A 25,585-nucleotide genomic window follows, 5' to 3' on the forward strand; every position below is an offset into this window, starting at 1 on the left:
ATATGATACTCAAATTTCAGACATTATGACTGCTGATGGGAAATAGTCTGATAAACAAAACTAGAAAAGTTTGGAGTTCTCTCTCTTTCACCCAATGTTTCGTTCAACAATTCGTAAATATGAAATTTTAGATGCTCGTTCTCATCACGTCCGATTGCGATCACAGGTACCATCAGTTTTTCCTCCCCTCAGATAAGATTATGTGGTAACCATGCCTGCATTTCCAAAAGGAAAATGAAGGTAGTCTTGACAAAGATCAAAATGTGATAAAATAAATAACCTGTCTGGCTCTCTCATATCCATGACCGTGGGTTGTCAGATGCAGCCACCCCAGGAAACCTGAGGAGCCAACAGTGATATAGCCGTGCATTTTCGTCTCTATTATTTATGGCAACTATATCCCAACTAATATCAGTAATATACTTTAGTGGTACTGATGAGTGATGACACACTGGACCTTTCTCATAAAAGACCAGGCCTGGGCCGCCTGGCAAACATTTTTGGTGGCCTTAAAAGTTGAAAGCACGTCACACCATTCAGTCCCTTGGTCTATCCAGACCATTCAATGGCCTGCATATAAGAGGCATGTGCTAATGCTATACATGCTTAGGTAATGTGATGTGATTGCAGATTCAAAAATGCAAATACGTACGTTGACTTGAATGGTGCACTAGTAGCTCCAATGGGTGTGCTGAAAGCAACATCTTGAAATGGACCTGCCATCTTTCCTCGTGGAAACCATCCCAGGTCTCCACCTTTCTTCCCTGATGGACACTCTGAATACTCTGCAGCTACCTAAAAACAAACTTGCTGGTGAAAATGCATGAATGTAGGAAGCAACAACCCTGTGTGTGTGTGTGTGTGTGTGTGTGTGTGAGTATTGCAGTTTTAGCCATCAGATAATCATCCATATGATACCAAGATTCAAAGTGATTACCACTATGTCAGTTTTCCCCAGGCTAAAAAAATCTCCAGGCTGTATGACTCAACGATGAATAGCCCAGGTCCACCTGAGGCTCGCTTAAGGCATCAGTTGAGTATGTTTAAGCTAAAGCTGTAAACTGATTTTCAAGGTTTCAAGTATTCCATCAATTTTTGGGGGGTTTCAAAAACCTTTTGTTTGACCTGAGTTTCTTTCGATCTGAGCTGGTAAACTGAGTAATTCAAGTACTTGTTCAGTTTTTTAATGCTGGCCATGTGCCTTCCAAAATAGAGGTTGGATATTTCTCAAGCATTATTATTAATTTGGGTGTGTCTGGTTGCATAAATATCGCTTTTTGCCACAGACTTGATGGATGAGTTGGGCTACTCCCATTGTCATCTCTATGCGACATTTCATTATGTTTCATGATAATCAGTCAAATTTGGTGCAAAATTTCATGATATTTAATGACATTGGTGCAACACAAAAGAATGGCTTTATACGTGTTCAAAACAAGTTCAAACTTGCAGGATTGTCAGCTAAGAAACTTACCTTTGCAAACTCAGCAGGAGGAACCTTGTCTCCATTGCTTAGCCAGCCATCTTGCAGCTTCTTGTATGCTTCATTGATCTTCCCCTGCTTCTCACACAAGATATGTCTCGCTGAAACAGATCCAAAGGCCAAAGAATATTAGAAGAGAGGAACTTGGAATAACTATGGAGCTTACACATGGTGACCACGGAGAATTGACATGCTGACATCCATACAGCTATATGATAACACTGAAAGCGATATCATAAAAAGGTGTATTAGTTCCTCAAAGCATGAAACTTAGAAGTGTCTTTAAAAATAGACAAAAAAAAGCATGTCACTAAATATGAAACACAACTATTTATGGATTTCTTTTCTATACTATATAAAAGCAAATAGAGCTTTATTATTATTATTATTATTATTATTATTATTATTATTATTTTATTTTTTTTAAAATTTTTTTTTTTAATACATATCCGGGACTTTTGCATGCCCAAAGTACCCTTACTAATCAGTATAATTCTCTACATCCTGTTAAAATACAGAGCAGTTTCCAGCGGGATGAAAACACTTGCATAGTTGCAAAGCAGGGAGAATTTTGCTGACGTGGATGGAATGACTTCATGTGTATAAGATCCAACCCATCCATCAGGTGCACCACTCTGTGTTTGGAGTGAGTCCCAAAAATCAGGCCGATTCAAAACTAAGGGGGACTACACCATGAAAAGGGTAGGCCCTGTCATGAAGATCACCCCTCTTGAAAATCAGGCTGATGTGATCAGTAGGTGGGTCCTGTATGTTGAGTAAGACTGTTGGTTGTCCAAATGTTTCGAATGGTGTAGCCCACATGATGATCGGACCAGCAGGACTCATCTCGAAAATCAAGCTGATATGGTAATTAGATGGGCCTCACCTCTGTGTTGGGCGAGACTGTCAGTTGTCCATAATTCCAAATTTCCAATCATGCAGTGCACTTGATTAGTGGACCTGCCCGAATTTTGTGCTGGGTGATCTTTATGTTGGGGCCTATCACATGCATGACAAGTAACAGTGCCATTGCCTGTAGGTGTTCAGTTCTCATACTCACACACTTCAAAGAAGCATGCTAGTTATTCATAAAAAACCATATAAACATTTTTTTTTCTCTGCAGGACAATTTCCACTGACACATGTCTGGCAAAATATTCTCTCCTTGTTACATAGTTGGAACTTATGTAGCATTTTTGGAGGAGGAATCATGCCTTGATTGGGGAAATCGGACTTAGATGGTTTGGTCATGTGCAATGGAGACCAAGAAATGCGCCGGTTAGGAGTGAGCTGGTACAGTTGAAGGCTGTAGAATGGATAGGGGAAGGCCCACAAAGACATGGATGGAGGTAGTAAGAAAAGTCTTGATGACCTATGGTCTAACTGAGGATCTCGATAGAGAGGAATGGTGGAACATGATTAATGTAGCTGACCCCAATTAACTGGTATAAGGCTTGGATGATGATGATGATGATGATGATGATGATGAAATCATACTTTAATTGAATAACCAAACCATTTTATCTAACAGAAAAGAAAAGAAAAATGTCAAATCACATATGCTGAATATAAAAATATGATTACTGGTACGAACAAATGAAGGGGCAATATTTAGCAGCCCCAGAGATGGCCAAATGCACTGGAGAAGCATATGGAAATTATGAAATGTGAAATTACCCCAAGACTGAACTCTGAAACAGGAGTTTGCTACTTCCACATGCGTGTGGGAGCTGTACACATCCACAAGTGAGCACACGTGGAAATAAGAAATACACATGTGAGATCTGAACTTTCCATCAGGTCAGACACATTGTTTAGATCCTCTTCCATAAAAATCAGGCCATTTCACAGATCGGGTGGGCAATATCATATCATAAGAATTGACTTATTTTTTAGACAGAAAATCTAAGAATTATTTCCAACCTCATGGAAAGCTCAGATCTCATGCAAGTGTTCCCACATATGGATGTGTACCGATCCAAATGAAATTAGCAAACCTCATGAAACAGAAACGATCATTTTTGAACTCTATATGGTTACTCAGAAGTCAGAAGGCAGGACAATGAATCACATTCAGAGATGGGAAGGACAAGGAAAAGCAGAAAATAAGCTATATATACTGAAGCATCTATGATTTGCAGAGTCTGAAGCAGCAGTGCTGTTCTATGTGTTGAAGATTCCTGCTGATATATTCCACAATAAGAGCAGAATAGGAAGGCAAATACAAAGGTTGATTTAAAAGTCAAATCATGTTACTTCATCATATATCTTGCTTGTTCAGGTTGGGTCCCTGTTATATATAGCTTTAACAGAAAGGAATGGATTACATATTCTTTATGAATATGATCATTTTTTCTTCATTATGTATTATTTAGATTCTTTTATATTCATTAAACATGAATAATAAAAAGAAACAAGGTGCCACGCAGCAGACATGAAATACAAATGTTGGCCAACCACACCCACCTTCTCAGGCCAAGCAATACAAGAACTCCAAGGTTACCTAAACAGCAATTAAGCGGAGAATGTTTCATTACTTATTCTAAACCCATGAAGAATGGCATGCAAAAAAGGTGATCTCTAACACTTGAACTGAGTCTAACATCAACATACGATTGAGGGGAAATTGACAGTGAGAATAGACAATTCAAAAGGATAAGCCTTTGTGCCCATAGAGGCAATCATAAGCACTATAAAACAATCGAAGATCCTAAATGCCATGCATAACATGGGCTTAAAACAATTCACAATAGTTCCACATCAAATCTAGTTGAAAAAAAAAATATTATAACAGATTCACAATAATGCACACAACAAAGACGTTAATATCATCAGCTTTAGGGATATAAACGAAATCCCTCAGGTTCTTTCCTAATTAAGGCGGTTCCTTCAAGTTTGCATCATTTATGCAATAACTGTAAAGCTTTCATCAATAAACCCAAGGAGGGGTTCATCCATTTCATCCTTAAATACTGAAACAAAACCACTACATCCAAGTTATGCAATCAACCAAATCAATTATAATTTATAAACAAGACTTGTAAGTATAAATTAGAAGCAGGTTGATTGCAAGGGGAAGTAAACACCTTTAACATAAGTGCAAGTTCCGAGCCCATCTGCTGACTTTCCACCTTTCCCTTTACCCTTGGAAGCACTCTCGTCGCCTCCACCACTGGACTGCTTTCCCTTGCCTTTCCCTCCTGACTCTTTTGACTTAGCATCCTTCCCCATCACCCAACAATCCTAGATTCCTAATTCATAAGAAATGCAACCATCTCTCATAACAGGAAAAATTGACATGGATTCTATATTAATGATGAAAATTCAAAAGTAAAGTTACTCGAGTTCTACTCAGGCACTGTTTAGAAATGCCGCTTCTCTAAAGAGAAAAGATCACATAAGCCAAGCAGCATAATGCAGTAAAACATTAAAGAAATTCCTCCGATGTCCTCGATCAAAAGAGGGAAAGAAAAAGAAAAAGAAAAAGAAAAGAAAACTCCGACCCATGAATTCTGAAAATTCAAGACGCGCTTGAAATTTCAAAAAGCATGATATCAAGCAGAATGATGGCTAATTATCTCACCTTTCCCCTCAAATGGGTCCCTAAAAAGTTTCAATTTTGTAAAACAAGATAAGGGATTTCGAGCAACAAAGTCATCTACGCAATTCATGAACCAAAAGCATGCAATCATATAATTAAAATCAATAATCCAAGTACACCGGATTGCGATTGTCTTGTTAAAAGCGTGAAATCCTTCACTTTCTGATTTCTCAAGGAAAAGATAAAAGAAAAGGACAACCCACAAAAACCCGTATAATCATGAAACTAAAAAGACGATCTGAGAAGGAAAATCCAGAATCGTGAATTGCAGCAGCTCTGATTCAAAACCAAGTATCAGAGAGAGAGAGAGAGAGAGAGAGAGAGAGAGAGAGAGTACCCCTTTGATAATCAACGGCTTTGGGTCTGGCAGCTGAGCAACCTAAAAAGAGAGAGTACCCCTTTGATAATCAACGGCTTTGGGTCTGGCAGCTTAGCAACCTAAAAAAGCATGCATGAAACCAGAGAGAGGAATGGAAGGGGGTGGCTTGAGTGGAGGCGGATTGCATCCTGCCCCCGCTGGACGTGAATGGTCCACGCAGGGGCTCTGTGTGACCCATCTGTGATTTATATGTTTTATCCACGCCGTTCATCCATTTTTTCAGGTCATTTTAGACTAAAAGCCTAAAAATGAGTCAGATTCAATGCACAAGGGAACCACACCATACGAAACAACGGTGATAATGACGCTTACCGTTCAAACTTTCCTAGGGCCCACTGTGATGTTTATTTTCCATCCAACCTGTTCATAAAGTCAAAAAAACCTGGATGAAGTAAAAACAAAAATTTCAGCTTGATCCAAAACTTCTGTTTCCGCCATTTAAGTTTTCAACGGAAAGTGTCAAATCCCCACTGTGTGGTCCACTTGAACCTTGGATATGCCTCATTTTTTGTCTCATACTCTAAAATGATATGGAAAACTTGATGAACAGCGTGTATAAAACCCATGCACCACGGTGGGCCCCACAGATCGCCTTCACGGACGGGGACAGGACGCAATTCCATTGGATCGGGTGGTAGGCTCAACACCCGGTCAAGGGTTCGAGTATCCATAGGTGTTGAAATTCCACTAGTGTGAGTGTGTGGGGGTGTGTGTGCGTGTGTAAAAAAAAAAGTACAGTTGATGAGGAGAGATTCCACTCTCTTTAAATTCTGTGGCCCACATGACTTTTGGGACACGGTGTGGGGTACTTGAAGAACGGGCTGGATCTGATGCACTTACGCTAGCATTTTCGTTGGATAAAAATTACGAGCTAGCCACACACACGTGCTTCTCAATTAAAGGTCCCATGGGCTTTGGTAACAGCCCAAGTTCAGGTCCACAGGCCACGCCAGACTCCTCTGATTCCGCAGTGCGCACGTGCTATTTGAGTTAGAAGGTCCACGTGTGTAAATCAAATGTGGACAGTTGATTTACTCTTTCTGTGCATGTCCGCCTGATATATTCCACTAGGGGTTGCCTTCATTACTGAACTCCTGTTTGCTTATCACTTATCAGGATAGGCCCGATAGATATGAATGCCATTTTAATTCTTAACCTCCAATGAGAAAAACGTGCAATTTAAGATGGAAGTAGTTATTTGCAAGATGATGTTCCTGTTTGAATTAAGGTTGTAAGAACTAAGAAGGAAAGATAAAAGAAACACTTTTTCCATCCTGTTTGGATTCGTGGGAATCAAACAGTAATTATTGAGTAAATGAAATCAATTTCTTCAAATTTGCCTGTTTTCCTAGTTTGTGAAAAAACAGAAGAATTGAATAAATCAATTTTCCTTCGGGAAATCTTCTCCTTCACCTCATTTTTCTAAACAGGCCTTTAACAATCACTACTCTTTTCTATATGTCAATTTTCCAAGCACAAGACACAAGCTGAGGATTGCCTCCCCAAAAATAAGATTCCCACTTGCTACCCAAACAAAAACCCTGAAAATGGAAAGCATATGGTTCAATGGCATCATAGAATCATCAGGAATCCATCAAGTACATGGGACTGCACTCCATGATCTGAATCCATTTGTCCTATAAACACACCAAAAATATGGCTACAAGATGATGTATTGTCCCACAGCCCGCAAATGAATGAGGCCAAATAGATTTTCCTTTCCGCCAGATTTCCTGCATAAAATGTCATTTCCCCACAAGCTGATATGATCCATATCCATAGTTTTATTTATTTATTTATTTTGGGTGCCCATAGAGATCTCAATCCAAGTCAAGTACCTTGTAGCTGATAGAGTAAAAGCAGTAATACCTATCAAGGGGTGGAGTAAACAGAAGGACTGGCCTCCATGCTTTGGCAGGGAGAACTCCAAGAATGACGTCAGCAATGAACAGCTCTTCTTCTGATGCCACTAATCACCATATCACTGACTGCAAAAGGCTGTCGAATCCAGATCCTCCATCTGGAGGTTCCTAGGATGATGGTTCATGGTGAGGCAATCCAATTAACCTATCCCCAATATCATCCTAATCAAGAACTTGGAACATAAATATCTAGAACATGGCATTTCCCATATGAGTTCTCAAACAAGGCATGTATTTAATTATGGTTTTTCATGAAAGTCAAAATGGAAATTCACATCTCTTGCTCCAGCCAATTCAATGAAAATGGAGAGTAAATAAAAGAAAATTGATAGTCACATTACACTGTTTGATAAATACACCCTTGTTTCTACTATTGGTAATGGAATATTGAAGAAGATAATGGGCTGTCCTGTTGTACAGCGAAAAAAGTTTAAAAGGGTGTGGGTCTAATTAGTGGCTCCCTAAATGGACATCGAATGCATGTTGGCCACAGCTTTTTATGACTTGCAAGCATTTGCTTGGCTATAATTTATAATTAAACTGGTTATCTGTGAGCTTCAAACTTGGTAGACCCTCACGCCTCTTTGTGAGCTTCGAAATTACGCCCTTCCCACAACATCAGCTATTCTGAATCAGAGTCGGTTGGTAACAACATCTGATATGCGTCTTTGGGTTCCACATCAGTGATTGAAGATGAACGGTCATGGCTTGAGGTTGTTGCTGCCCTGCGACTTCTCCTTGCAGCTCTATCTGCTCTATCTTTCATCTGAAAAAGAAGTACAGAATCTCACAACTGAACTGATTACATCTACGTAAAACTGAAAATAATATTAACATGCATGCAACCATATGAGCAAATCATGGAAAGAAAGTAAGTTGTTCTCATGGAATCAAGGTGTTTCTAGGTCACTGGAGAGTGTTAAGTTTGCTCAAGAAAACTTCAATGATTTTCAGGGTCTAGATTGTGTAGTGTATGATGATTCCAATAGATGCTCTACCCTTGACTGGCCCCCAACCAAAATTTACTTTGATTGGACTGTCTTAACTATTAAGAAATGGACCTGTTCTCACTTAATGGGAGCTTTTGCTGATTTGTGTCATTAGTGTTCATAAGTATGCCATGAAATAAAGGGCTAGGATCATCCAAGCATTGTGATTTTTGAAACATGACCCATTCACTACAGGAAATAGGAAGTTGATGGTTTTGATCTCAAAATCACATGGAGACAAAAATGCAGTGCCTCACATAGGCACCGAATCCACTCTATATATGTATATGTTATTTCTATTGGGCAATGTACAGATTTGGGTCAGGCATAAGTGCACCAATATCCAGACCTAAGGGAAGCAAATTGGGGAATGGTTGCGTTTGGATATAGGTATAAAATATCTGAATCCAATCAGATTCGGGTATTCCACTGAGTCCTGTTGGGGGAACATGAATTAGGATTGTGAATGGGTTTCAATATGAAATCTGGTTTATAATCAGTCTGGACTCATATTTGGGTCTAGATCTCAATTAAGGTTTATAAAAATGTCAATTTGGGGGTGTGTGGCTTCCCCTGTGCCATAGGAATCTGCAGGACTTTGAGGTGGATGACCTGATCTGTTTGCTTGCTCGCATGCAGGGTATCCAGACTTGCCTGGGTGTTGAGGATTTTCTCTGCTGGCGGTTCAGTAAATCGGGTTCCTTTTCGGTGCACTTTTTATACTCAGTGTTAGCTCAACCAGAGTCCTCTGATGGTTGCAGGCACAAGGATCCAGTGTAGCATTATGGAGTCCTCTGATGGTTGCAGGCACAAGGGTCCGGTGTAGCATTATGGAGTCCTCTGATGGTTGCAGGCATACGGGTCTGGCTGCGTTTGCCTGGCTTGCATGAAGAAATCGTATTTTATTACGATTGACAATCTCTGCAAAAGAGGCCTCATCCTGCCTAATGTCTACCTCCTTTGCCTTTGAGATGGGAACTCAGTGGATCATCTCTTTATTCACTGCACTTTTGCATAGGTCTGGTCTTTACTTTCTCTTGGATTATGCCAGAGTCCATTGGAGGCCTCTTTAGTTCGTGGCATGGAGATGGTGGAGGGCTTGTTGGTGGTCTCAAGTAGAGAGTAGCCCTTTTAGCTGTGCTATGGGCTATTCGGGGTGAAAGGAATTCTCGGTGTTTCTTTAATAAGCTCAGGTCCTCAGCTAGGATCTTCAATACTATGTTGATGTATATTAGAGATTGGGCCCCTTGATGTTTTTTAGGTTGTGAACCTCAGTTGTGTAGTTGGGTTTGAGCTCATTTTTCCTTTTTGTTTTTCGGTTTTACTGAGCATCTCTGGCCCAGTTGGGTGGGTTTGTATAGTCCTTTTTTGTTGTTCTGCTTTTGTTTTCTGTGTTTTCTGGCCTCTGGCCCTAACAATATTCACATCCTATTTTCAATTTTATTTTTTTAAAATCATTTTGGGTTTAGATCCATATCCAAATGCAACCGGACCCCAATCCAATTCCCTTAGGTCTGAATATGGGTCACTTTGGGTATCCATAATCACAGTGCCCATTGGCAGCCCTACATAGCTATCTCCAGACCACACACACAAACACAATATTTTTTGCTGCTACAAATAACACTCCAGAGGTTAACTATTTGCCCTTCTAAATTTCTAATATTCTTTAAAAGCATTCTGGGTTGTATCTTTTACCACCTTACCTCTTCGCTAGGTTGCGTTGGTTGGTTCCTTTGCAACCAGATGCTACCAAAAGATATGCATGCTCCTAAAAGCAAAATTGGACCGAGCCTTGGATCTCTCATTCGATCATACATATCGGAAGTTATGCTCTGAATCCTTTGTTTCAATCCCTTGCTTGAAGACAGGATGCCTTGGGTACCCTTTGACCAGATTGGATCAGCATCCTCTGGAATAAGCTCCGGAGTCTTTGCTGTCTGCATGAACGAAAACATATCAATTAGCACATCCTGCAGATAGTAGGGGAAGGAAAAACAGAAGCATCGCAGACAATTTCAGGTAGAGTGCATCAGATTTGTTCAAGCAACAGTTGAAATATCTTTGAATCTTACAACTCCTAAAACTATCATAACGCAAACACCCCAAAAACAAACTGTGCATGAAGTGATCTGAAGGATGATGACACGAATTAAACAAACTCCATTTCCAGAAGATAGAACCAGCTGAATTGAAGAAATTACTTTAGAAGAAAGTATTTCAGCAAACAGCAGTGCAGAAGCTATAGCCATTCTATGAACAAGACGACACTTGAACACAAGGTATCTTTGAATGTGGGAGCTTTCATAGGAAACATCTTGAGGAGGATTGCCACATGTTGACAAATTGGCATAAGAACAGGAGAAAGCACACTTGGAATAACTAAATAAATAAGATCAGCTGAAGCTCAATAAAATCAGAGCATGAAGTAAAATACTGTAACTGAGATACGAAAAACATCAATGTGTGGAACTCATGTAAAGGAGGCACGAGGGGTATTTTGGTGACTCTCTAGGGTTAATACTTTCCGAAATTCCTCCATGCTTCCTTCTACAGTTTAAAATGTTTCCAAAAGTATAAAATGGTAGGAATCTCCCTTCTGGAAGTCCAAATCAACACCAGTTGAGTGCAATGAAAGGGGTATTCTCGAGTATGGCTATAACCACAGTGTTTGAGTACAAAGATAACCTCAGAGGGAACTTTACATTCCCATCTGCACTTTACTAAAAGGGTCCTATGAACAACATAAATTGCACTGTACTAAAAGGGTCCTATGAAGTATGAACAACATAAATTGCACCAGAAGGAGCACATGTGGCTCACTGGTACATTATGATAAACTGAAACATAATGCTCGGCAACTGCTATAAGTTCTCCAGATGCAAATAACTGAAAAATGATGAAAACATGTCATTTGACATAAATCACTATGCATGCTTCAAAACATCAGTGTGGACAATTACTTTCAAAACATCAGTGTAAACAATTTAATTTACTTGTGGGATAAATTTTGATCTCAAAATCATGCTCGTGTTTATGAATGTTACTTACAAAAAAAGGCAGATCCCTAGTGTCTCCATCCTTTATTATCTGTGAAATCCACTGAATTATCTGCCAGTAACATCGAGAAACAAAATGATCCATCAGAAAAACACAGTCAGTAATAAAGGGGAAAGTTACTGCATATAAATTTTTTCGTATGAAATATAGCATCGAGGCCATTTACATATTCTTCAGAGCATTGAATTTGATAACTAAGAATTGCAAGGTTCCCACTTCTATTTAAGAATGATATTCTTTAATATCATTACAAGAAATACCAGTTTCTGTAAGGTCATAAAGTCTTTGGCTCCTTTAAAAACATGATTATAGTTTACAAAACATAATTTAAGTTAGTTCAAAAGTTCAGATCATCACAACTGAGAGAGATCTTTCCTCCCTAGCAACTGCAGTTCCTTATGGTAATTAACAAGACAAAGTTGTCTCCCTGGCACTATAATATGAAACAAGATAAGATAATAAATGGAAGAGAGTAGAGATTATGCAAGGAGTGGTTAAAATGCACACCTACCCCTCTGATAAATAATAATCAGTACAATATATTTATATAAAAAAAGGTTAATTGGAAAAGATATAATGCAAGGCTAAAAGATAATTAAGCTATTCACTATACAATAAGAAGTTAAACATCTTGCAATCGAGTAACATGAGTACCTCTTGAATGTCCCCTGAACCATTAAACCTTGCCACAAGCTGGGATGCAAGATTGAGATCCTCCTCTTGAAATGAATCCCAGATGGTTTTGGGATTTTTCTTGACCTTTGCATCATCCCTTGTAGAATTTCTTTTGTACCGCACAATGAACAATCGAGGGACATCAGTAAGATCTCCGTACCTCCTAGGTCCACATGTTTCATAGCTGTCCTCAGAGAAGAGGTAGAAAAAACAATAATTCTGCATAAGAGAAGGCAGTGTTAGTACATAAACAGTAGTAAATGACCCGATATTACAGAAAAATCAGCATTTCAAACATATGGTGCCACTTTCAAGCTTCAACACTCGAGAAATCGGTAAACATCAATGACCTGAGACATGAAAATTGTTCACTGTAACAGCCCATGAATCCAACTGTTACAGGCCCAAATTTCAATCGATTGAGGAATTGTACACAGAACCATTGAGGCACCACCCCATAACAGAAACTGTAACAGAATGTTCACTCTAAATTTTAGTTGTGTCCATTGGGAAAGAAATTCAATGCTGGAATGAATACCGGAGGAAGAATGAATGGCATCAAGTCAACTATATGGGGCTGGCGGAGGCTTGTGAGCATGTGGATAATTGCTTTCAAAGCCAATAGCATAAAGCATTGAAGGTCCATGATCATGAAAGGATCCACTTTTCCAAAAAAGTGATCATGAAAAGATTCTTACAAACAGAAAAGAAACATTTTGTCAAGCTCATTCACTCTCTACTATAAAAGATCAATAGCAAACACTCTCCATGGTTTCCAACAAAAATTAGTGCTTAGAATGCAAAAGTTGACGTGTATGAGGTCCAAGTCCAAGTCACAACTACAAGGTACCCATGGATTAAGTACCTGTCTCTAAATGCGCTCGCTTGGGGACCAAAACTGGTACAACTCACCCTGACCCGGTCTGATTTGGTCCCGTAAGAGTGTGGTGACTAGTATTGTTTCAGACCGAAACCAAGATGACTCAGACAATACCGAGTCATATCAAACGATATTTAAAACCATGGGGGTACCTGCCAATTCAATCAATTTGTTTACAAATATTTTAAAAATTAATTACTAAAAGACTAGCTCAACAACTATGTAGTTGGGTCTCAATTGATGGTTCAGTGGTAGACACTCTGCATTTCAACACTGAAGTCCAGAGTTCAAGTGCCCATGTGGGGTGTCTGCGAGAGTGAGTGCGTGTACAAAAAAAAAAAAAAAAAAAAACTTGTTACATGACAAAGTAACAACTCACTTTTTGTGCTTCTCCATCAAGCCATGCAAATGTCAAACGCTTCTCTTTCAATGCATTGGCAGCCAGTGGTGGCACTGAAAGGTCCTTATCAGCAGTATTTGACTCTATATCATTGAATAATACACCTTGGACCCTGCGAATGGTCTATGAGAACATCAGGTGAATGTGTACATTCTTAAGTGCAAAAAAAAAAAAAAAAAAAAAAAAAAAAAAGAAGAAGAAGAAGAAGAAGAAGAAGAGAGAGAGAGAGAGAGAGAGAGAGAGAAGACAAACAGACTATAAATATTGTAATAAAGGAGCAAAAGATAATCAGTGATACAATCAAGTAAAGGACACTTCAAGAGTTTCGTATGCTGCAGCTTTAGTAAAGAATCTAGGGATAAACTACAAAATCAATCAAAGTCGGCAAATCGAACAAAAGGGAGCTTACTTCGCGCATTTTATTAAGTTCAAGGCTTGGTCTCCCAGCAAGAACCACGCAATACCAGGTCATTGTATCATTTCCCGCACGAGAATAGCCTCTTGCATCACAACCTAGCTCCATAGATGTTATACTCCTTAGTTGGGGAAGATCTAGAATACATGAAAAAGGACAAAATGCATGTTACTAGGAACTTGTCCTTCAAGATGGATTGAATCGATCAAGAGAGAACTCTATTTGTCCTTTTTAAAAAAATACTGTCAATGATTACAGATATACTAACAACTGCTAACTTTTTCTAGCCATAAATCCTGCTTCCATAAGTTGATAAAGCATCATGGAATATTTGTTAAAAAAATAACAAACTATCACAAAAGTCCTAATTACATATAAATTAAAAGAGGCTAGATGGCTACAGTAAGCAATCGGATTATGTCAAAAGGAATCTCTACTTGTTACTTGTTTAGTGCAGACTGAATCCATTCATGGAACTAAGCTGCTACAAGAGACCATACACGCTAATGCAACTTAGATGGATATGCATTTATCAGTGACGGACAGTGAGAAACTGACATAGCCCAAAAACAATTTATCAGTGACCAGTTCCTTCACAATATTCACCAAATAATCAACTACACCCAATGGTCGGTAGAAGGTCCAATGGTCATTAAAAAAAACAAAAAAACCCCCGTAAAAAAATAGCAAGCCAATAACTCACTTTTCAGAAAGAAACACCTACCACAACAATGTAATAATGCAGAAGGAACAAGACTGCTACATTCTACCATTACAGGTAAGAAACATACTGGGTGAATGGAATGAAATTGACAACTATGATGCAATCTCACATCTATCCTTGTTCCCATTTCAAAAAAGAGGAAACTCCATCGATACAATAAACCAATTATTACAAGTATTTACTAAAAAGTATTTCTTCACTAAAAAAAATGAAGTAACCCAAGTAACTAATCAAAAGAAGGCAACAGTCACATGCAACAATTTTAAGGCTTCATGTAAACTAAATCAAATTGATCAGAGATTCACGAATAGTGACCCTACCTTGGTGTTTATTTTGTTCCATGATATTTAATAACCATGAGCTATTAAAGGCTCCTGCAATGAAAGTGACAATTACTTATCTAGTAAGAGCAAATGGATAGCTTGGTATCGCACAAGACAGACCACAAAATGAAACACAAGGGAGAGTAGCATGCCTTGGTGCACAACAGGTTTTACACCCGGATCTTTCAGAAACACAATAGCAGGGGCAGATTCCACCTCTAACCTGAGTGGGGAAAAAAAAGAAGATCAATAATCATGAATCGTGCATTTGGAAATTCATAAGACTTAAAAATATCAATATATATACAACGCAGAAGAAACATTTTAACCAATGTTTATGAATCCAAAAGCGCTGTCTCTAGGCTGATTGAAAAAAAAAAAAAGGATCAATAATCCTGAATCATGCATTTGGAAATTCATAAGACTCAAAAACATCAATATATATACAACACAAAAGAAACATTATAACTAACGTTTATATATCCAAAAACCACTGTCTCGAGGCTGAAGTAAACAAGGAGAAGAGTTGAAAATTAGAAACACTGAAAAGGACACAACCTTAGTATTAATTATTGGGGCATTGCGAATTCAGACTGGAAAAAGGGCAAGTAGTCAGTGACAACTATGGTCCTCACCCTTCAGCAGTGGAAAACATAAGGCTCCCTCTGAAAAGTGATTACATTACACATATATCATGAAGGCTTGGTGATTTATGTCTTTTGGAAAAAATGGGATGTGTTAAAGGGGGACCCTTTTTGCTAGATGCCTAAAGAGATTAAATCTCAAAGAGAGAACTTCACATTACCGCACATAGGGGATCCTTGAGATCTGGTGTTTCCCAACAATCTCCATACTGTTTGCCAACTGATGGGAGTAAACACTAATTATACAGTGGCAAAAGAAATCTGTCACTCCTAGGAAGCCACTTACCAAGTGTCATATCACATAGGAACCACAAGTTTCTATAAAATTATGAACATTGATGCGATTGGCTGATCCATTAAGATCTCTTAAGAAAAAAAAAAATTTAAAAATCATCCTCTTATCCCAGTAATTCGGGTTGGCTTTTAAATGCTAGCTTGGCAAAAGTTTTGTGATTGGCTCAACCAGACATCAACCTTGCACTTTTACCCAGGCTCTTGGAGAAGGCCATGCATAGGCTCACATTATGAGTAATATCCCACACAGTATTGAACCCCAGACCAACTATTAGATGAACGTCTTGAAGGGAGTGTGGGCAAAGTAGGGTTATGGAAGGGAATTTGTGAGCAAAGCACTAAAAGGAACATAAATGTACCAAACCGGGCCAAAAGTAGAAAGGATGCACTGAAGTAGCTGGCTGCAGGGAATAGCATGGAGCCCACCGCTACATGTTTAGATTACCAATTACCAAATCGAAGAGCCTGGTATTATTACTCTTTTTCAAGGATGACAATTTATTGAAATGGCAAAGCTGAAAAGAATACAAAGAGCAAAAAGAAAAAACTACAACATAGACCGATCCAGGCCAAACAGGCTAAAAGCACACAGATTCACATAAGAAAGGTTCAAGCATAAGAAAGACGTGATCAGAACTTCAGCACTATATCTTGGGATAACCCCCGAGGGTCATTGTCAATCAGCACCATTCACAACTATATATATATATATATATATATATATATTCCCAAGGCTTATTTACTGGTGACATTCTTTATAGGCTTGCTGCATCAGTGGACAGTGAGTTGGCCAACGTTCCATATAAGACATTCCCACATATTCTTTCCATAATCAAGCATTTTGCCCATTTACAATCACTATTATACATGAAAAGAGCTATTGCTAGAAAGCTGTGCCAGAGTCATGGACATGAAATGGAAATATATCATCCAAATAATGTAATAATTGTACAAAGAAACCAAGCAAAGGTAAGCAGATATACTAAAACTGCAGCAATCGTCTAGAGAAGGATAGCTGATATTCTATTTTTCATTAATGTGGTTTTTTTAAAAAAAAAAAAATTTAAGGGAAACAAGAACTTTCATTGAAAAGGCGCTGAACTGGCGACGCAAACTACAAACAAAGCAGAAAATCTAAATTATAGTCCTCCAAAAATTTTACATTAAAGTCCATTCCAAGATAAAAGATTTGTAACTCTAAAAAATTTCATTGATGTGGTATTAGAACAATGATAAGAGAAATATGCTTTTTTTAAAGAACTTTGAAGCATCTGCGTGCTGGTTCCATTCTTCTTTTTTTTTCTCTCTCTATTGAAGCTTCAATTTCTTAAAGAAAGTGTGATGGTTGGAAAGAAAACTCTGTTGAAATATGAGGATGATAATTCACTACGCTTGTCAAAAGTGTTCAACTAGGAACTGCAAAAGATTAAATGGATAATGAAATCATATGCAGATTCAGTTGTTGCCAACTTTGGGACCTACATGTTCCACCATATAGAAGATTCCTCTTCTCGCCATAGCACAAATGCAAAAGAGGCATAAGCCCAGTAGTCCTTAGCAGCTTGCCGCAAGAACGGAGAAGCGCGTTCCCCAGTCTTTGAGAAGCAAATGACTTTTACCTATTAGCCAAAGTAGCAACAATGAGCAGAATGAAGGAAATGTATACAATATCAATGATGATTGATGAACTAGTTTGTGATATAACCACCACCATGTATCATATGTCACTGACAGGCATAAGAAAAGTAAAAAATTACCTTTGAATTGATAGAAGAGATAGATAATTGTCAAATGCCTTGGGCCTTTGATAAAAATTCATTGCTCAAAAAAAAAAAAAAAGAAAAAAAAAAGGCCTCGCCCTAGTATAATTAGATGATACCCTGTCATCTCATTCAGTAACCTAGGCCACTTTTTCTTTTTTCTTTTCTATTTCAGAAAATTTTAGTTGTCACTCAAAAATCCAAAAACTGGGAATTCCTAGGCACCGCACTGCCACTAGACCACCAGGTCTTTCTCAGCTGCTTTAGGGTAACTACTGCAAATTAGTGGCAAACCAAAAACTGAAAAATTGGCCAAAAGATATCAAAGATTCAACACCCAATAAATTCAAAGGCAGATGTTTAGTGCTTAAAGAATTGACCAATCTAGTAAAGGGAAAGAAAGAGACGCAATCCAGACCTGGGGTGTCCCATAAAACATACACCAAGGGCTTAGTTACAATGGAAAATGAGAACTGCATGGTTCTATGTCTAAAAATGTGCACCTGGGCTAGATTCGAGTAGTGCATGATTCCCAAGGAGTAACCTAATTTTCTCAGCCGTGATTATGGGTCTTCAAGGATCGAACAACATTGAGACAAAAAAAAAAAAGGAATAAAAAAAGAATAAAAAGAACGAAAGAAGAAGAAGTCTTGTTTGAAAACTTATTGAGTTTCCTTCTAAGAAGCTAGAATAACGAGATTTGTGAGATCAATTGAGCAAGATATGGCCAAGTTACACCATTCAAAAAAGAAAACAAGGAAAAAGATATGACCAATTATAGTTAGTTGTTGTGCAGATGCCTTGGATTTTGCCAGTCTGAGAGTTGATGCAGGGCTCTGTTAGTCCGACCCACAGAGTGTGGGTTTTCTCAAGATGTTGAACAGGGTTCTGTCAGTCCGACTGACGGACTTTGCTTATGTTACGTGGTTTTGTGCAAATCAGGATATTTAAGCCTAATTGCGATTAGGGCTTGTCATTGTGAGTGTTTTCTCTCAAAGGGCAAGGGTTTTGTGAAGTGAGAGGGTTCTCAACACTTGTAACAGCTTGAAAAGGAATTTTCTCAAGGGGCTAGGATTTTCTTAGGTGCACAATGCAAGGAGAGATCGGGTGATTCTGTAATCGAAGAAGGTGAATGGTGTAAACTTTAAGGCTTTTGATTATAGTGGAGATATCTATCACTTTGTGCCGTGGTTTTTTTCCCACAAGGGTTTTCTGCATAAAATCGATGTGTTATATGTTTGCTTACTTGATTGTTTTGATTATTCTAGTTATTTTGATTGTTATATCTTCATTAAATGTGCTTCCGCACGGATTGACGGTGGTATTAGATCCGAATTTCTAATACCTAGGGTTGATTTGGGTTTGTTGGGTTTAGGATTACAACAAAGTTGTATTAGAGCTAAGCCCGATTTATCACAACATTAACATAGTTTGTTAGCGGCATTGAGATATAGGGTGGCGACGTGACCTCTACTAGGTCCATACATGTCACAAGTCCATCAGAAGCCCAATCTAGGCATGGGATTATGGTGGACTTTTCAAAGTTGGGTCTGGGTTTGGAGTCTTTGAAATTTCTTCAAATAAACATAATTAAAAAAAAAAAAAAAAAAGTTGAGCAATTGCTTCATTGCTAAAAGAGGTTTCATAAATGACTTATCTTTTTAGACCTTTGCCACCTCAAGGAGAGTCATAGTTGTGAGCTCCCTAACTTAAGAATGAGTTTCAATAAAATTGTTGTCATCATTAAAAGTTCTAGAACTTCTATTTAATTCCATAAGATTCCAGGTTCATGTTAGGTTAATCCTAATACAAACCTTGGTTGGGTTTGATTTCTATGTTCGTTGCCATTTGGTAAACTAAAAAATAAGGTCTGAAAATTAAATTAAATGCTGAAATCTTGAAGTACTGAATTTTAGTACTTATAAGTACTGAAAAAATCATTTGTTAATTTGTCTTAAAAATATCACGATATTTGAAAATAAGAACTGCTTTTTTACAAAAACTTGGTAAATACAAAATCACAAGTGTCTGACAATAAGCAAATTGTCATATTTGCCCCTTTTGTCTCCATAAATATCTTTCGTACTGTATGAGATGGAACCTAATATTGCCATGGCACCAAATTTGGCACACCCATGCCCAATCCATCGATTTTTTATTTTATTTTCCTCTTATGCATTCTAGTAAGAGAATGTCACTCAATTTATAGGTCCCGAGGCACAAGACTCTGAACATTTGGGGCCTAGATGGTCGCACTAGTTGGACCAACAGTTGGACTAAATGACCCCAGATGTTAAAACAATGGGTACAAGGATAGTCTAAAACATCGATTTGGACCATCCATTCAGCCCAACCACCCTCCGTGAGTAGCCATTGTGTGAAATTAGGGCCAATTAACCAATCGTGTTGCTAAGATCATTGGATTAAATTGATTTAGCAATCAGTCGAGCCACGATTGAACTGCCCATGTGTCAATATACAACACTTGCACCAAAATATAATTCAAAGTTTCAAACTGATGGATCAAGCAACCTATGGCCATCTGGGGACAAAATGGATGTTGATGTCACCTACAAAAGATCACAACAATTAGATGATCGAATGGACTCTTCCGTGGACTACAAAATGGATGGTTAGAACAAAAAGAAAACCCACAATGATCAATGTGCATATGCCGCTCACTTGTTCACTTACTGCTACCTTGATACATGGTATAAATGGGTCAAATCCACATGTGCCTTATGCATAGATCTCAAACGCAGGTTCAACCCTCTCTTTGAATCACAAGTCAATAAAAAGAAAATATGACGCATGACAACCACTTGCTTTAAAAGCTCAAATTGATAGTGTGGCGAATCAATCCCTTTATCTTAAGCCCTGATCAGGCTATTGGATGAACCCCCTCATAGGCCCCACTTCACATGGGTCCCGGTTCCCACAAGCCACCGGCCTCACACAAGCCCAAGTGTGTCCCTACTTGACACATGCTACCCCACTCGAGCCCAATGTGAAAATGCTCCTGCATTAATCACCCCCGGTGAGGAGTCTCGAACACGAGACCTCCCGCTTTGATACTACTTTTGATGCAAGACAACTAACCACTTGCTCTAAAAGCTCTAACCGATAGAGCATGGCAAATCAATTCCTTTATCTCAGGCCCTGGTCAGGCCCTTAGCCGAAGACCCACTTCACATGGGTCTCGCCTCACATGGGCCACCCACCCCGAGTGTGCCCCCGCTTCACACAGGCCACCCCACTCGAGCCTGGTGTGAAAATGCCACTGCATTAAAATATGAACCCTTCGATGCACATGCACGCTTCTGTGGCGCAATTAAAAGCCAAGGATGTTCGGGTCTTGGTGACCTAATCAATAGGTTGGATGACAAATAAACATTATAGTTGGCAATAGGAATTTTGTAATGGTGGGCCTTCAATCACCACTTTTCCTCATTTGAAAGGAATAGGCAACATGGAGGAGACCACACCATGGACGAGGCACAATGCGTGACAATAATGTTATCAGACAAAGCTGGCCAAGCATTTTTTTGGGACAAATTTTGCAACGGTGTATCTCTCACCCACACATCTTCCCCAAAACGGATCTTCTTGCCATCTCCAAGACTATAACCAACCCCATCATCAAAATTGGCCTTCACAAAAAGAATCCCTTTCCAAATTGTCGAATCAATGTACAAGGATGACTTCTTAGTGCACCACCCTTTGCCCCAGCAACTATATTTGGAAGCTATCATAACCCTCCACAATGCATCTTCTTCCAATCAGAAGCTCCACAACAACTTACCCAATAACACTTTATTCACCATCATCCACTCCTTAATTCTAGTCCCTCCCTCGTCAAAAGGCTTACACACCTCAATCTAACTTAATAAATGGAATTTGGACACTCCTGCACCTTGCCAAAGAAAATCATTGTGTAATTTTTCCAACTTCATAAGCATTGCCTTGGGACATCGGCATAGAGACATGAAGTACATCGGCAAATTTGAAATGGTTGCTTTAATGAGAGTCATACGACCCCTCAAAGATAAATAAAAGCAGTTCCCATGGTGGGCTAGTTTCTTTTCAAATCTTTCCACTACTACATCCCATAGATGTTTCGTAAGGATCCCAATACACAAAGGTAGCACTAGATGGGTAGAAAGGAAAGATTCCACCTCACACCCGAAAGCAGAAGCCAGCTTCAGAAGATCCTCCCTAGGCACATAAACCCCCAGCATAACACTTTTTGCAATATTCACCTTTAATTTGGAGACCGCTTCAAAGCAACAAATAATCATGCGCAAATTTTCCACCACAACCTTGTTAGTGCCATAGAAAAGAAGCGTATCATCTGCGAATTGAAGAAGAGAGTCTGGGGAAGACACCCTAACTATACAAAAGCCACAGAAAAGAGAATTTTGTAAACTTCATTCAAGCATCCTACCAAGTGCTTCAACCACCACCACAAAAAGAAGAGGGGATAGTGGATCCCCTTGTCTCAAAACACCTTGAGCTATGGAAAAATCCTTTCAGCAAGTCGTTAACCAACACTGAAATCCAGTAGAGCTAATACATTCCTTCATGCAACCCCTCCACTTCATCCCACATCCGATTCTACCGAGGATGCAGTCTAGGAAATCCCAATCCACGTGCTCATAAGCTTTCTCGACGTCCAACTTACAAATAACATCTTGCAGCATTTCCTTGTGCCTAGAGTCTATGCACTCATGGGCTATTAAAGCACTATCCAAAATTTGCTAGCCCTCGGCAAGTGTACGTTGGAACTGAAAGATAACACCTACAAGTTTCCTTTTGAACCTAGTCGCTAAAACCTTAGAGAGGATTTTATAAATGCTTCCAATTAAGCTTATGGGCCTATAATCTTCAAGCAACCTTGCATCCACCCTTGAAAAGCTTTGGAAATGCAAGTCATCTAGAATAGGCCTTTTCCACTCTTTTGTTGTCGACAATTGCTTATAAACTCAAACTACCCTATCACACATCTAGCCTTTTTCTTCCACCTTTTCGTCCTCCACTACAATGCTATTCATCTTATTACATCGTGCACGAGCACTTGCAATGCTATGGAAAAATCTTGTATTCTTATCCCCCTCCTTTAGCCAGGTAGCCCACAATCTTTGCCTCCATTTAATCTCATCCTCCTTGAGACGCCTTACATATTCTTGCCCAAGGTTCCTACGAAGAGGTTTATCTTCCCCCAATAGAATCATCTCCTATGCTTTAATGTCAGGATCATGGATCTTCCTCAGGATAAGCTCCCCCCGAACTACTACCCGCCCTCCTTTGCTTCCCCCAACCTCCCTTTCTCGCTCTTCTCTTCTTCTTCTTCTTCTTCTTTTCTCTCAGTTTTTTTTTTCCCCTTTCTTATGATTTGGTGGTTGACGAAGTCAGGCCCATACCTTGCTCACTGAACCGAGAGCCACGAATCTTCTACCATTTAACGTTTGATCACTCCAGACACCTCCACTACCTTCTCCAAGTGAACAAAAGCAAAATCCCTCTCTCCCCTAAGCCTTTCCTTCTTGGAATCACCACTTCAGAGACGGCTGTGAATCTCTCAAACATTCACTGGAAGTTGAGCTCCATCCAACCCTCCGGGAAATTCTCCACAAAGAGGGTGGGTAGCTCAGGGATAGGGCCCGACGGCGTCGAGTCCTACCCAGAATCCAAGGATTTCTTGCCTAACTACTTCCACCTTGCCTCCTTCGCCTTTTGTTGCCTCATCAATCCATTGTTCACCCTTTTTAGGCCCTCTAGAGTTGCTTCATCGTCCTCCTCCAACCCTTGTGGCTAGGCAGCCTCTCGACTCTCCTTCAATACCAACTCCATCCTCCTACTCAACCCCCCATCTCCTGCAACCCTCAGGTGGAATATAAATCTTTTTCCTAACTTCCCACCTACTTAATCGCCCCCCAGTCTCCATCTTGGAAGCCTGATTGTCCTCTTGCCTGACATCTCAAGTGCCCCCGCCATCTCAACCACCCTCGCAATTGGTCTTCTCAAACTGAAGAAAGCTTCCGGTGTTGACGTTGATCATTGTCTCTGTCTTACGATGGTGAGACGTGCGATCGGGTAGTTACTACTAAACTTTTTCACACAAGTTTCAGATATACACCACTGCAATTATTTTATTCTTTTATACCTCAAGTATCATAAATTCTTTACCATTGATTTACATCTTCTTCTTCCCGTTATGCGCACTGCACTCAATTAGTGTGAAGGACCTTGTATATCCGAGATTAATACATTAAAATATATATGAAGCTTAAAAAAAGCGTTATATCTTAGGCATTTAGTATGCCAAACAGTAAAATTGGAAGTTCATGCTAATGTATAATTATGTTGAGAAAATAAAGAAAACTTAGAAGAGCGTCCAGCTCTCATCTCTTAGCAGATCTACCTAACACCAGTCAGGTTGTGCTTTAATCATAGCATTCATGTTATGACAGGGATCGATCTAGACTTGATCAACAGAAGGATTTCATAAGCAAATATAGAAAATATCAAAGGTCAGCACCATATAAGAAAAATAATGCACTGCAAAAATGAAAGGTCTCTGATTTACTAGAGCCGAATAAAATAACACATACCTTATGTTGCCCACTCTTCATAATGAACTTCTGTCCCTGCAAATTGAAACAGTTCTACATCACTTCTGATGGTCGAAAATGAAATGAACACGCAATATTTTAAAATTTAAACCTATAAGCAAGACAGTAAATCACGAGCATTGCAAGGTTAAGGGAAATTAGGCAGGATATCAAATGATGTTGTCATGCAAAAACTAGTGTAAATGAACAATCCACCTAATTCATCGAGCTGCTGAAATTCTAATATGGATAAATGCCGACTATAGTTACCAAGAGTTCTGGTTTGAGTTATTTCTCTAAGAATATTGTGTACCATGAAGTTTTCATTAGAGAGATTCTCCCTACTCAGGTCTGGCTGTGATAGAAGGTGGCCATAATCACTGTTTAAGGAGTTTCTCTTTATTTGGTGATTGAAGGTGACTCCTCAAACACAGTTTGTTGGCTAACTCCCAGGGTTTATTCTCATGGAGATAAGCAATGTGGGTGTAAGAAATTAGGGGCAGCGCAAAGACCATAATTTTATTTTCTCAATTTCATAGGGAAGTAGGGCTGTCAACAGGCTTCCCTGGGGTAGGTTTAGATATAGACTTTTAACTGGTTGGGCCAGGCCTATCTGGGCAGTCCTGTTCAAGATTTGGATTTTGATTGGCCAGGGCCCAGCCCACTGACAGACCTATAGTGAGGGGAAGTGGATTCACTTGCTTGGGATGGTGTTTTCAGACCTTTCCTTGTTGTTGGGTATTCTTTCCTCTAGTAAATATTCAGCATATCAGCAATACAATTTGATTCAAAGCAAAAAAAAAATCTGAAATTATTGGGTGCAGCTACACAAAATTTAATCGTCAGAAATTCATTAAAACCAAGTATAACAGATCAAACAACTATTAATTAAAACCTTTTTGGTATATAACAATATATGCACTAGACGATGGTCTCAAGAATTACCAATGATTCCTTCGAGTAGTAAAGAATACGAGGTAAACCAAGTATGGTTGTTGCAACCCAATCAACGATTGCATCCACTTGGAGATCTCCATGGTACCTGATACCAGAATTTAAAGCAAAATAGGCCACAGTAGAAAGATCCAAATTAGCAGGTTTAGGTTTGTAAAATGAAGCATACATTTAGCAACATGGTCATGAACCTTTTTGTATCATTCTCAAGTGAAGAAATTTCAGGCACTAAGAAGCTTTGATGGGATGCAGGAAAAATAACATTGGTTTGCTAAAATAACAAATAAACTGTGGAAACTCACCTAACAAGACAATCTGAACTTCTACAACCAGGAGGCAGTGCAACAAGGGAAGGAAGGCCTGCATGCATCATTAAGAATCAGAAACTATGAGCACACTATGAGCATATACGCAGACAAATGGCTTAGAAGATTCCAATTTAGAATGGACAGCATAATAAATAAAATAGAA

The 25,585-nt window shown here is 39.1% G+C and overlaps 2 protein-coding genes across 3 annotated transcripts in view; both read right to left on the reverse strand.

Moving 5' to 3' along the window:
- Nucleotides 1-3: 3 nt before the first annotated feature.
- On the reverse strand, nucleotides 4-5,608 carry LOC131230991 (uncharacterized). 2 transcript variants are annotated; one of them, XM_058227038.1, is made up of 5 exons: nucleotides 5,481-5,608; nucleotides 4,570-4,734; nucleotides 1,475-1,584; nucleotides 653-795; nucleotides 4-215 (listed from the first exon to the last, which is right to left on the reverse strand). In XM_058227038.1, exons 2-5 carry the CDS (start codon nucleotides 4,712-4,714, stop codon nucleotides 173-175), a joined length of 441 nt encoding a protein of 146 aa, XP_058083021.1. In that variant the 5' UTR covers nucleotides 4,715-4,734; nucleotides 5,481-5,608; the 3' UTR covers nucleotides 4-172. The 2 variants fall into 2 exon arrangements, with proteins under 2 accessions (XP_058083021.1, XP_058083028.1); XM_058227045.1 differs by lacking the exon at nucleotides 5,481-5,608 and adding an exon at nucleotides 5,422-5,469.
- A 1,988-nt stretch (nucleotides 5,609-7,596) lies between these two features.
- Nucleotides 7,597-25,585, reverse strand: part of LOC131231005 (uncharacterized) — a 32,884-nt gene continuing 14,895 nt past the window's right edge. The window contains exons 10-21 of the mRNA XM_058227055.1: nucleotides 25,417-25,474; nucleotides 25,106-25,202; nucleotides 24,161-24,196; nucleotides 17,272-17,408; nucleotides 15,004-15,074; nucleotides 14,849-14,902; nucleotides 13,799-13,941; nucleotides 13,369-13,512; nucleotides 12,089-12,328; nucleotides 11,426-11,485; nucleotides 10,081-10,314; nucleotides 7,597-8,151 (exon numbers count right to left, since the gene is read on the reverse strand). Of these exons, the coding sequence (XP_058083038.1) occupies nucleotides 8,008-8,151; nucleotides 10,081-10,314; nucleotides 11,426-11,485; nucleotides 12,089-12,328; nucleotides 13,369-13,512; nucleotides 13,799-13,941; nucleotides 14,849-14,902; nucleotides 15,004-15,074; nucleotides 17,272-17,408; nucleotides 24,161-24,196; nucleotides 25,106-25,202; nucleotides 25,417-25,474 (1,418 nt within the window). The 3' untranslated portion in view covers nucleotides 7,597-8,007. The remainder of the gene's footprint in view (nucleotides 8,152-10,080; nucleotides 10,315-11,425; nucleotides 11,486-12,088; nucleotides 12,329-13,368; nucleotides 13,513-13,798; nucleotides 13,942-14,848; nucleotides 14,903-15,003; nucleotides 15,075-17,271; nucleotides 17,409-24,160; nucleotides 24,197-25,105; nucleotides 25,203-25,416; nucleotides 25,475-25,585) is intronic.

Source organism: Magnolia sinica, chromosome 2, assembly GCF_029962835.1.
Source record: "Magnolia sinica isolate HGM2019 chromosome 2, MsV1, whole genome shotgun sequence".
NCBI classification, from domain to species: Eukaryota; Viridiplantae; Streptophyta; class Magnoliopsida; order Magnoliales; family Magnoliaceae; genus Magnolia; species Magnolia sinica.

Excerpts from the sequence above, each read along its gene's own strand:
- LOC131230991 (XM_058227038.1), bottom strand. The coding sequence starts at position 4,714 with ATGGGGAAGGATGCTAAGTCAAAAGAGTCAGGAGGGAAAGGCAAGGGA. Across the intron at positions 1,585-4,569 it reads AACTTGCACTTATGTTAAAG|CGAGACATATCTTGTGTGAG; the intron begins GTGTTTACTTCC and ends GATCTGTTTCAG. Across the intron at positions 796-1,474 it reads CTCCTGCTGAGTTTGCAAAG|GTAGCTGCAGAGTATTCAGA; the intron begins GTAAGTTTCTTA and ends GTTTGTTTTTAG.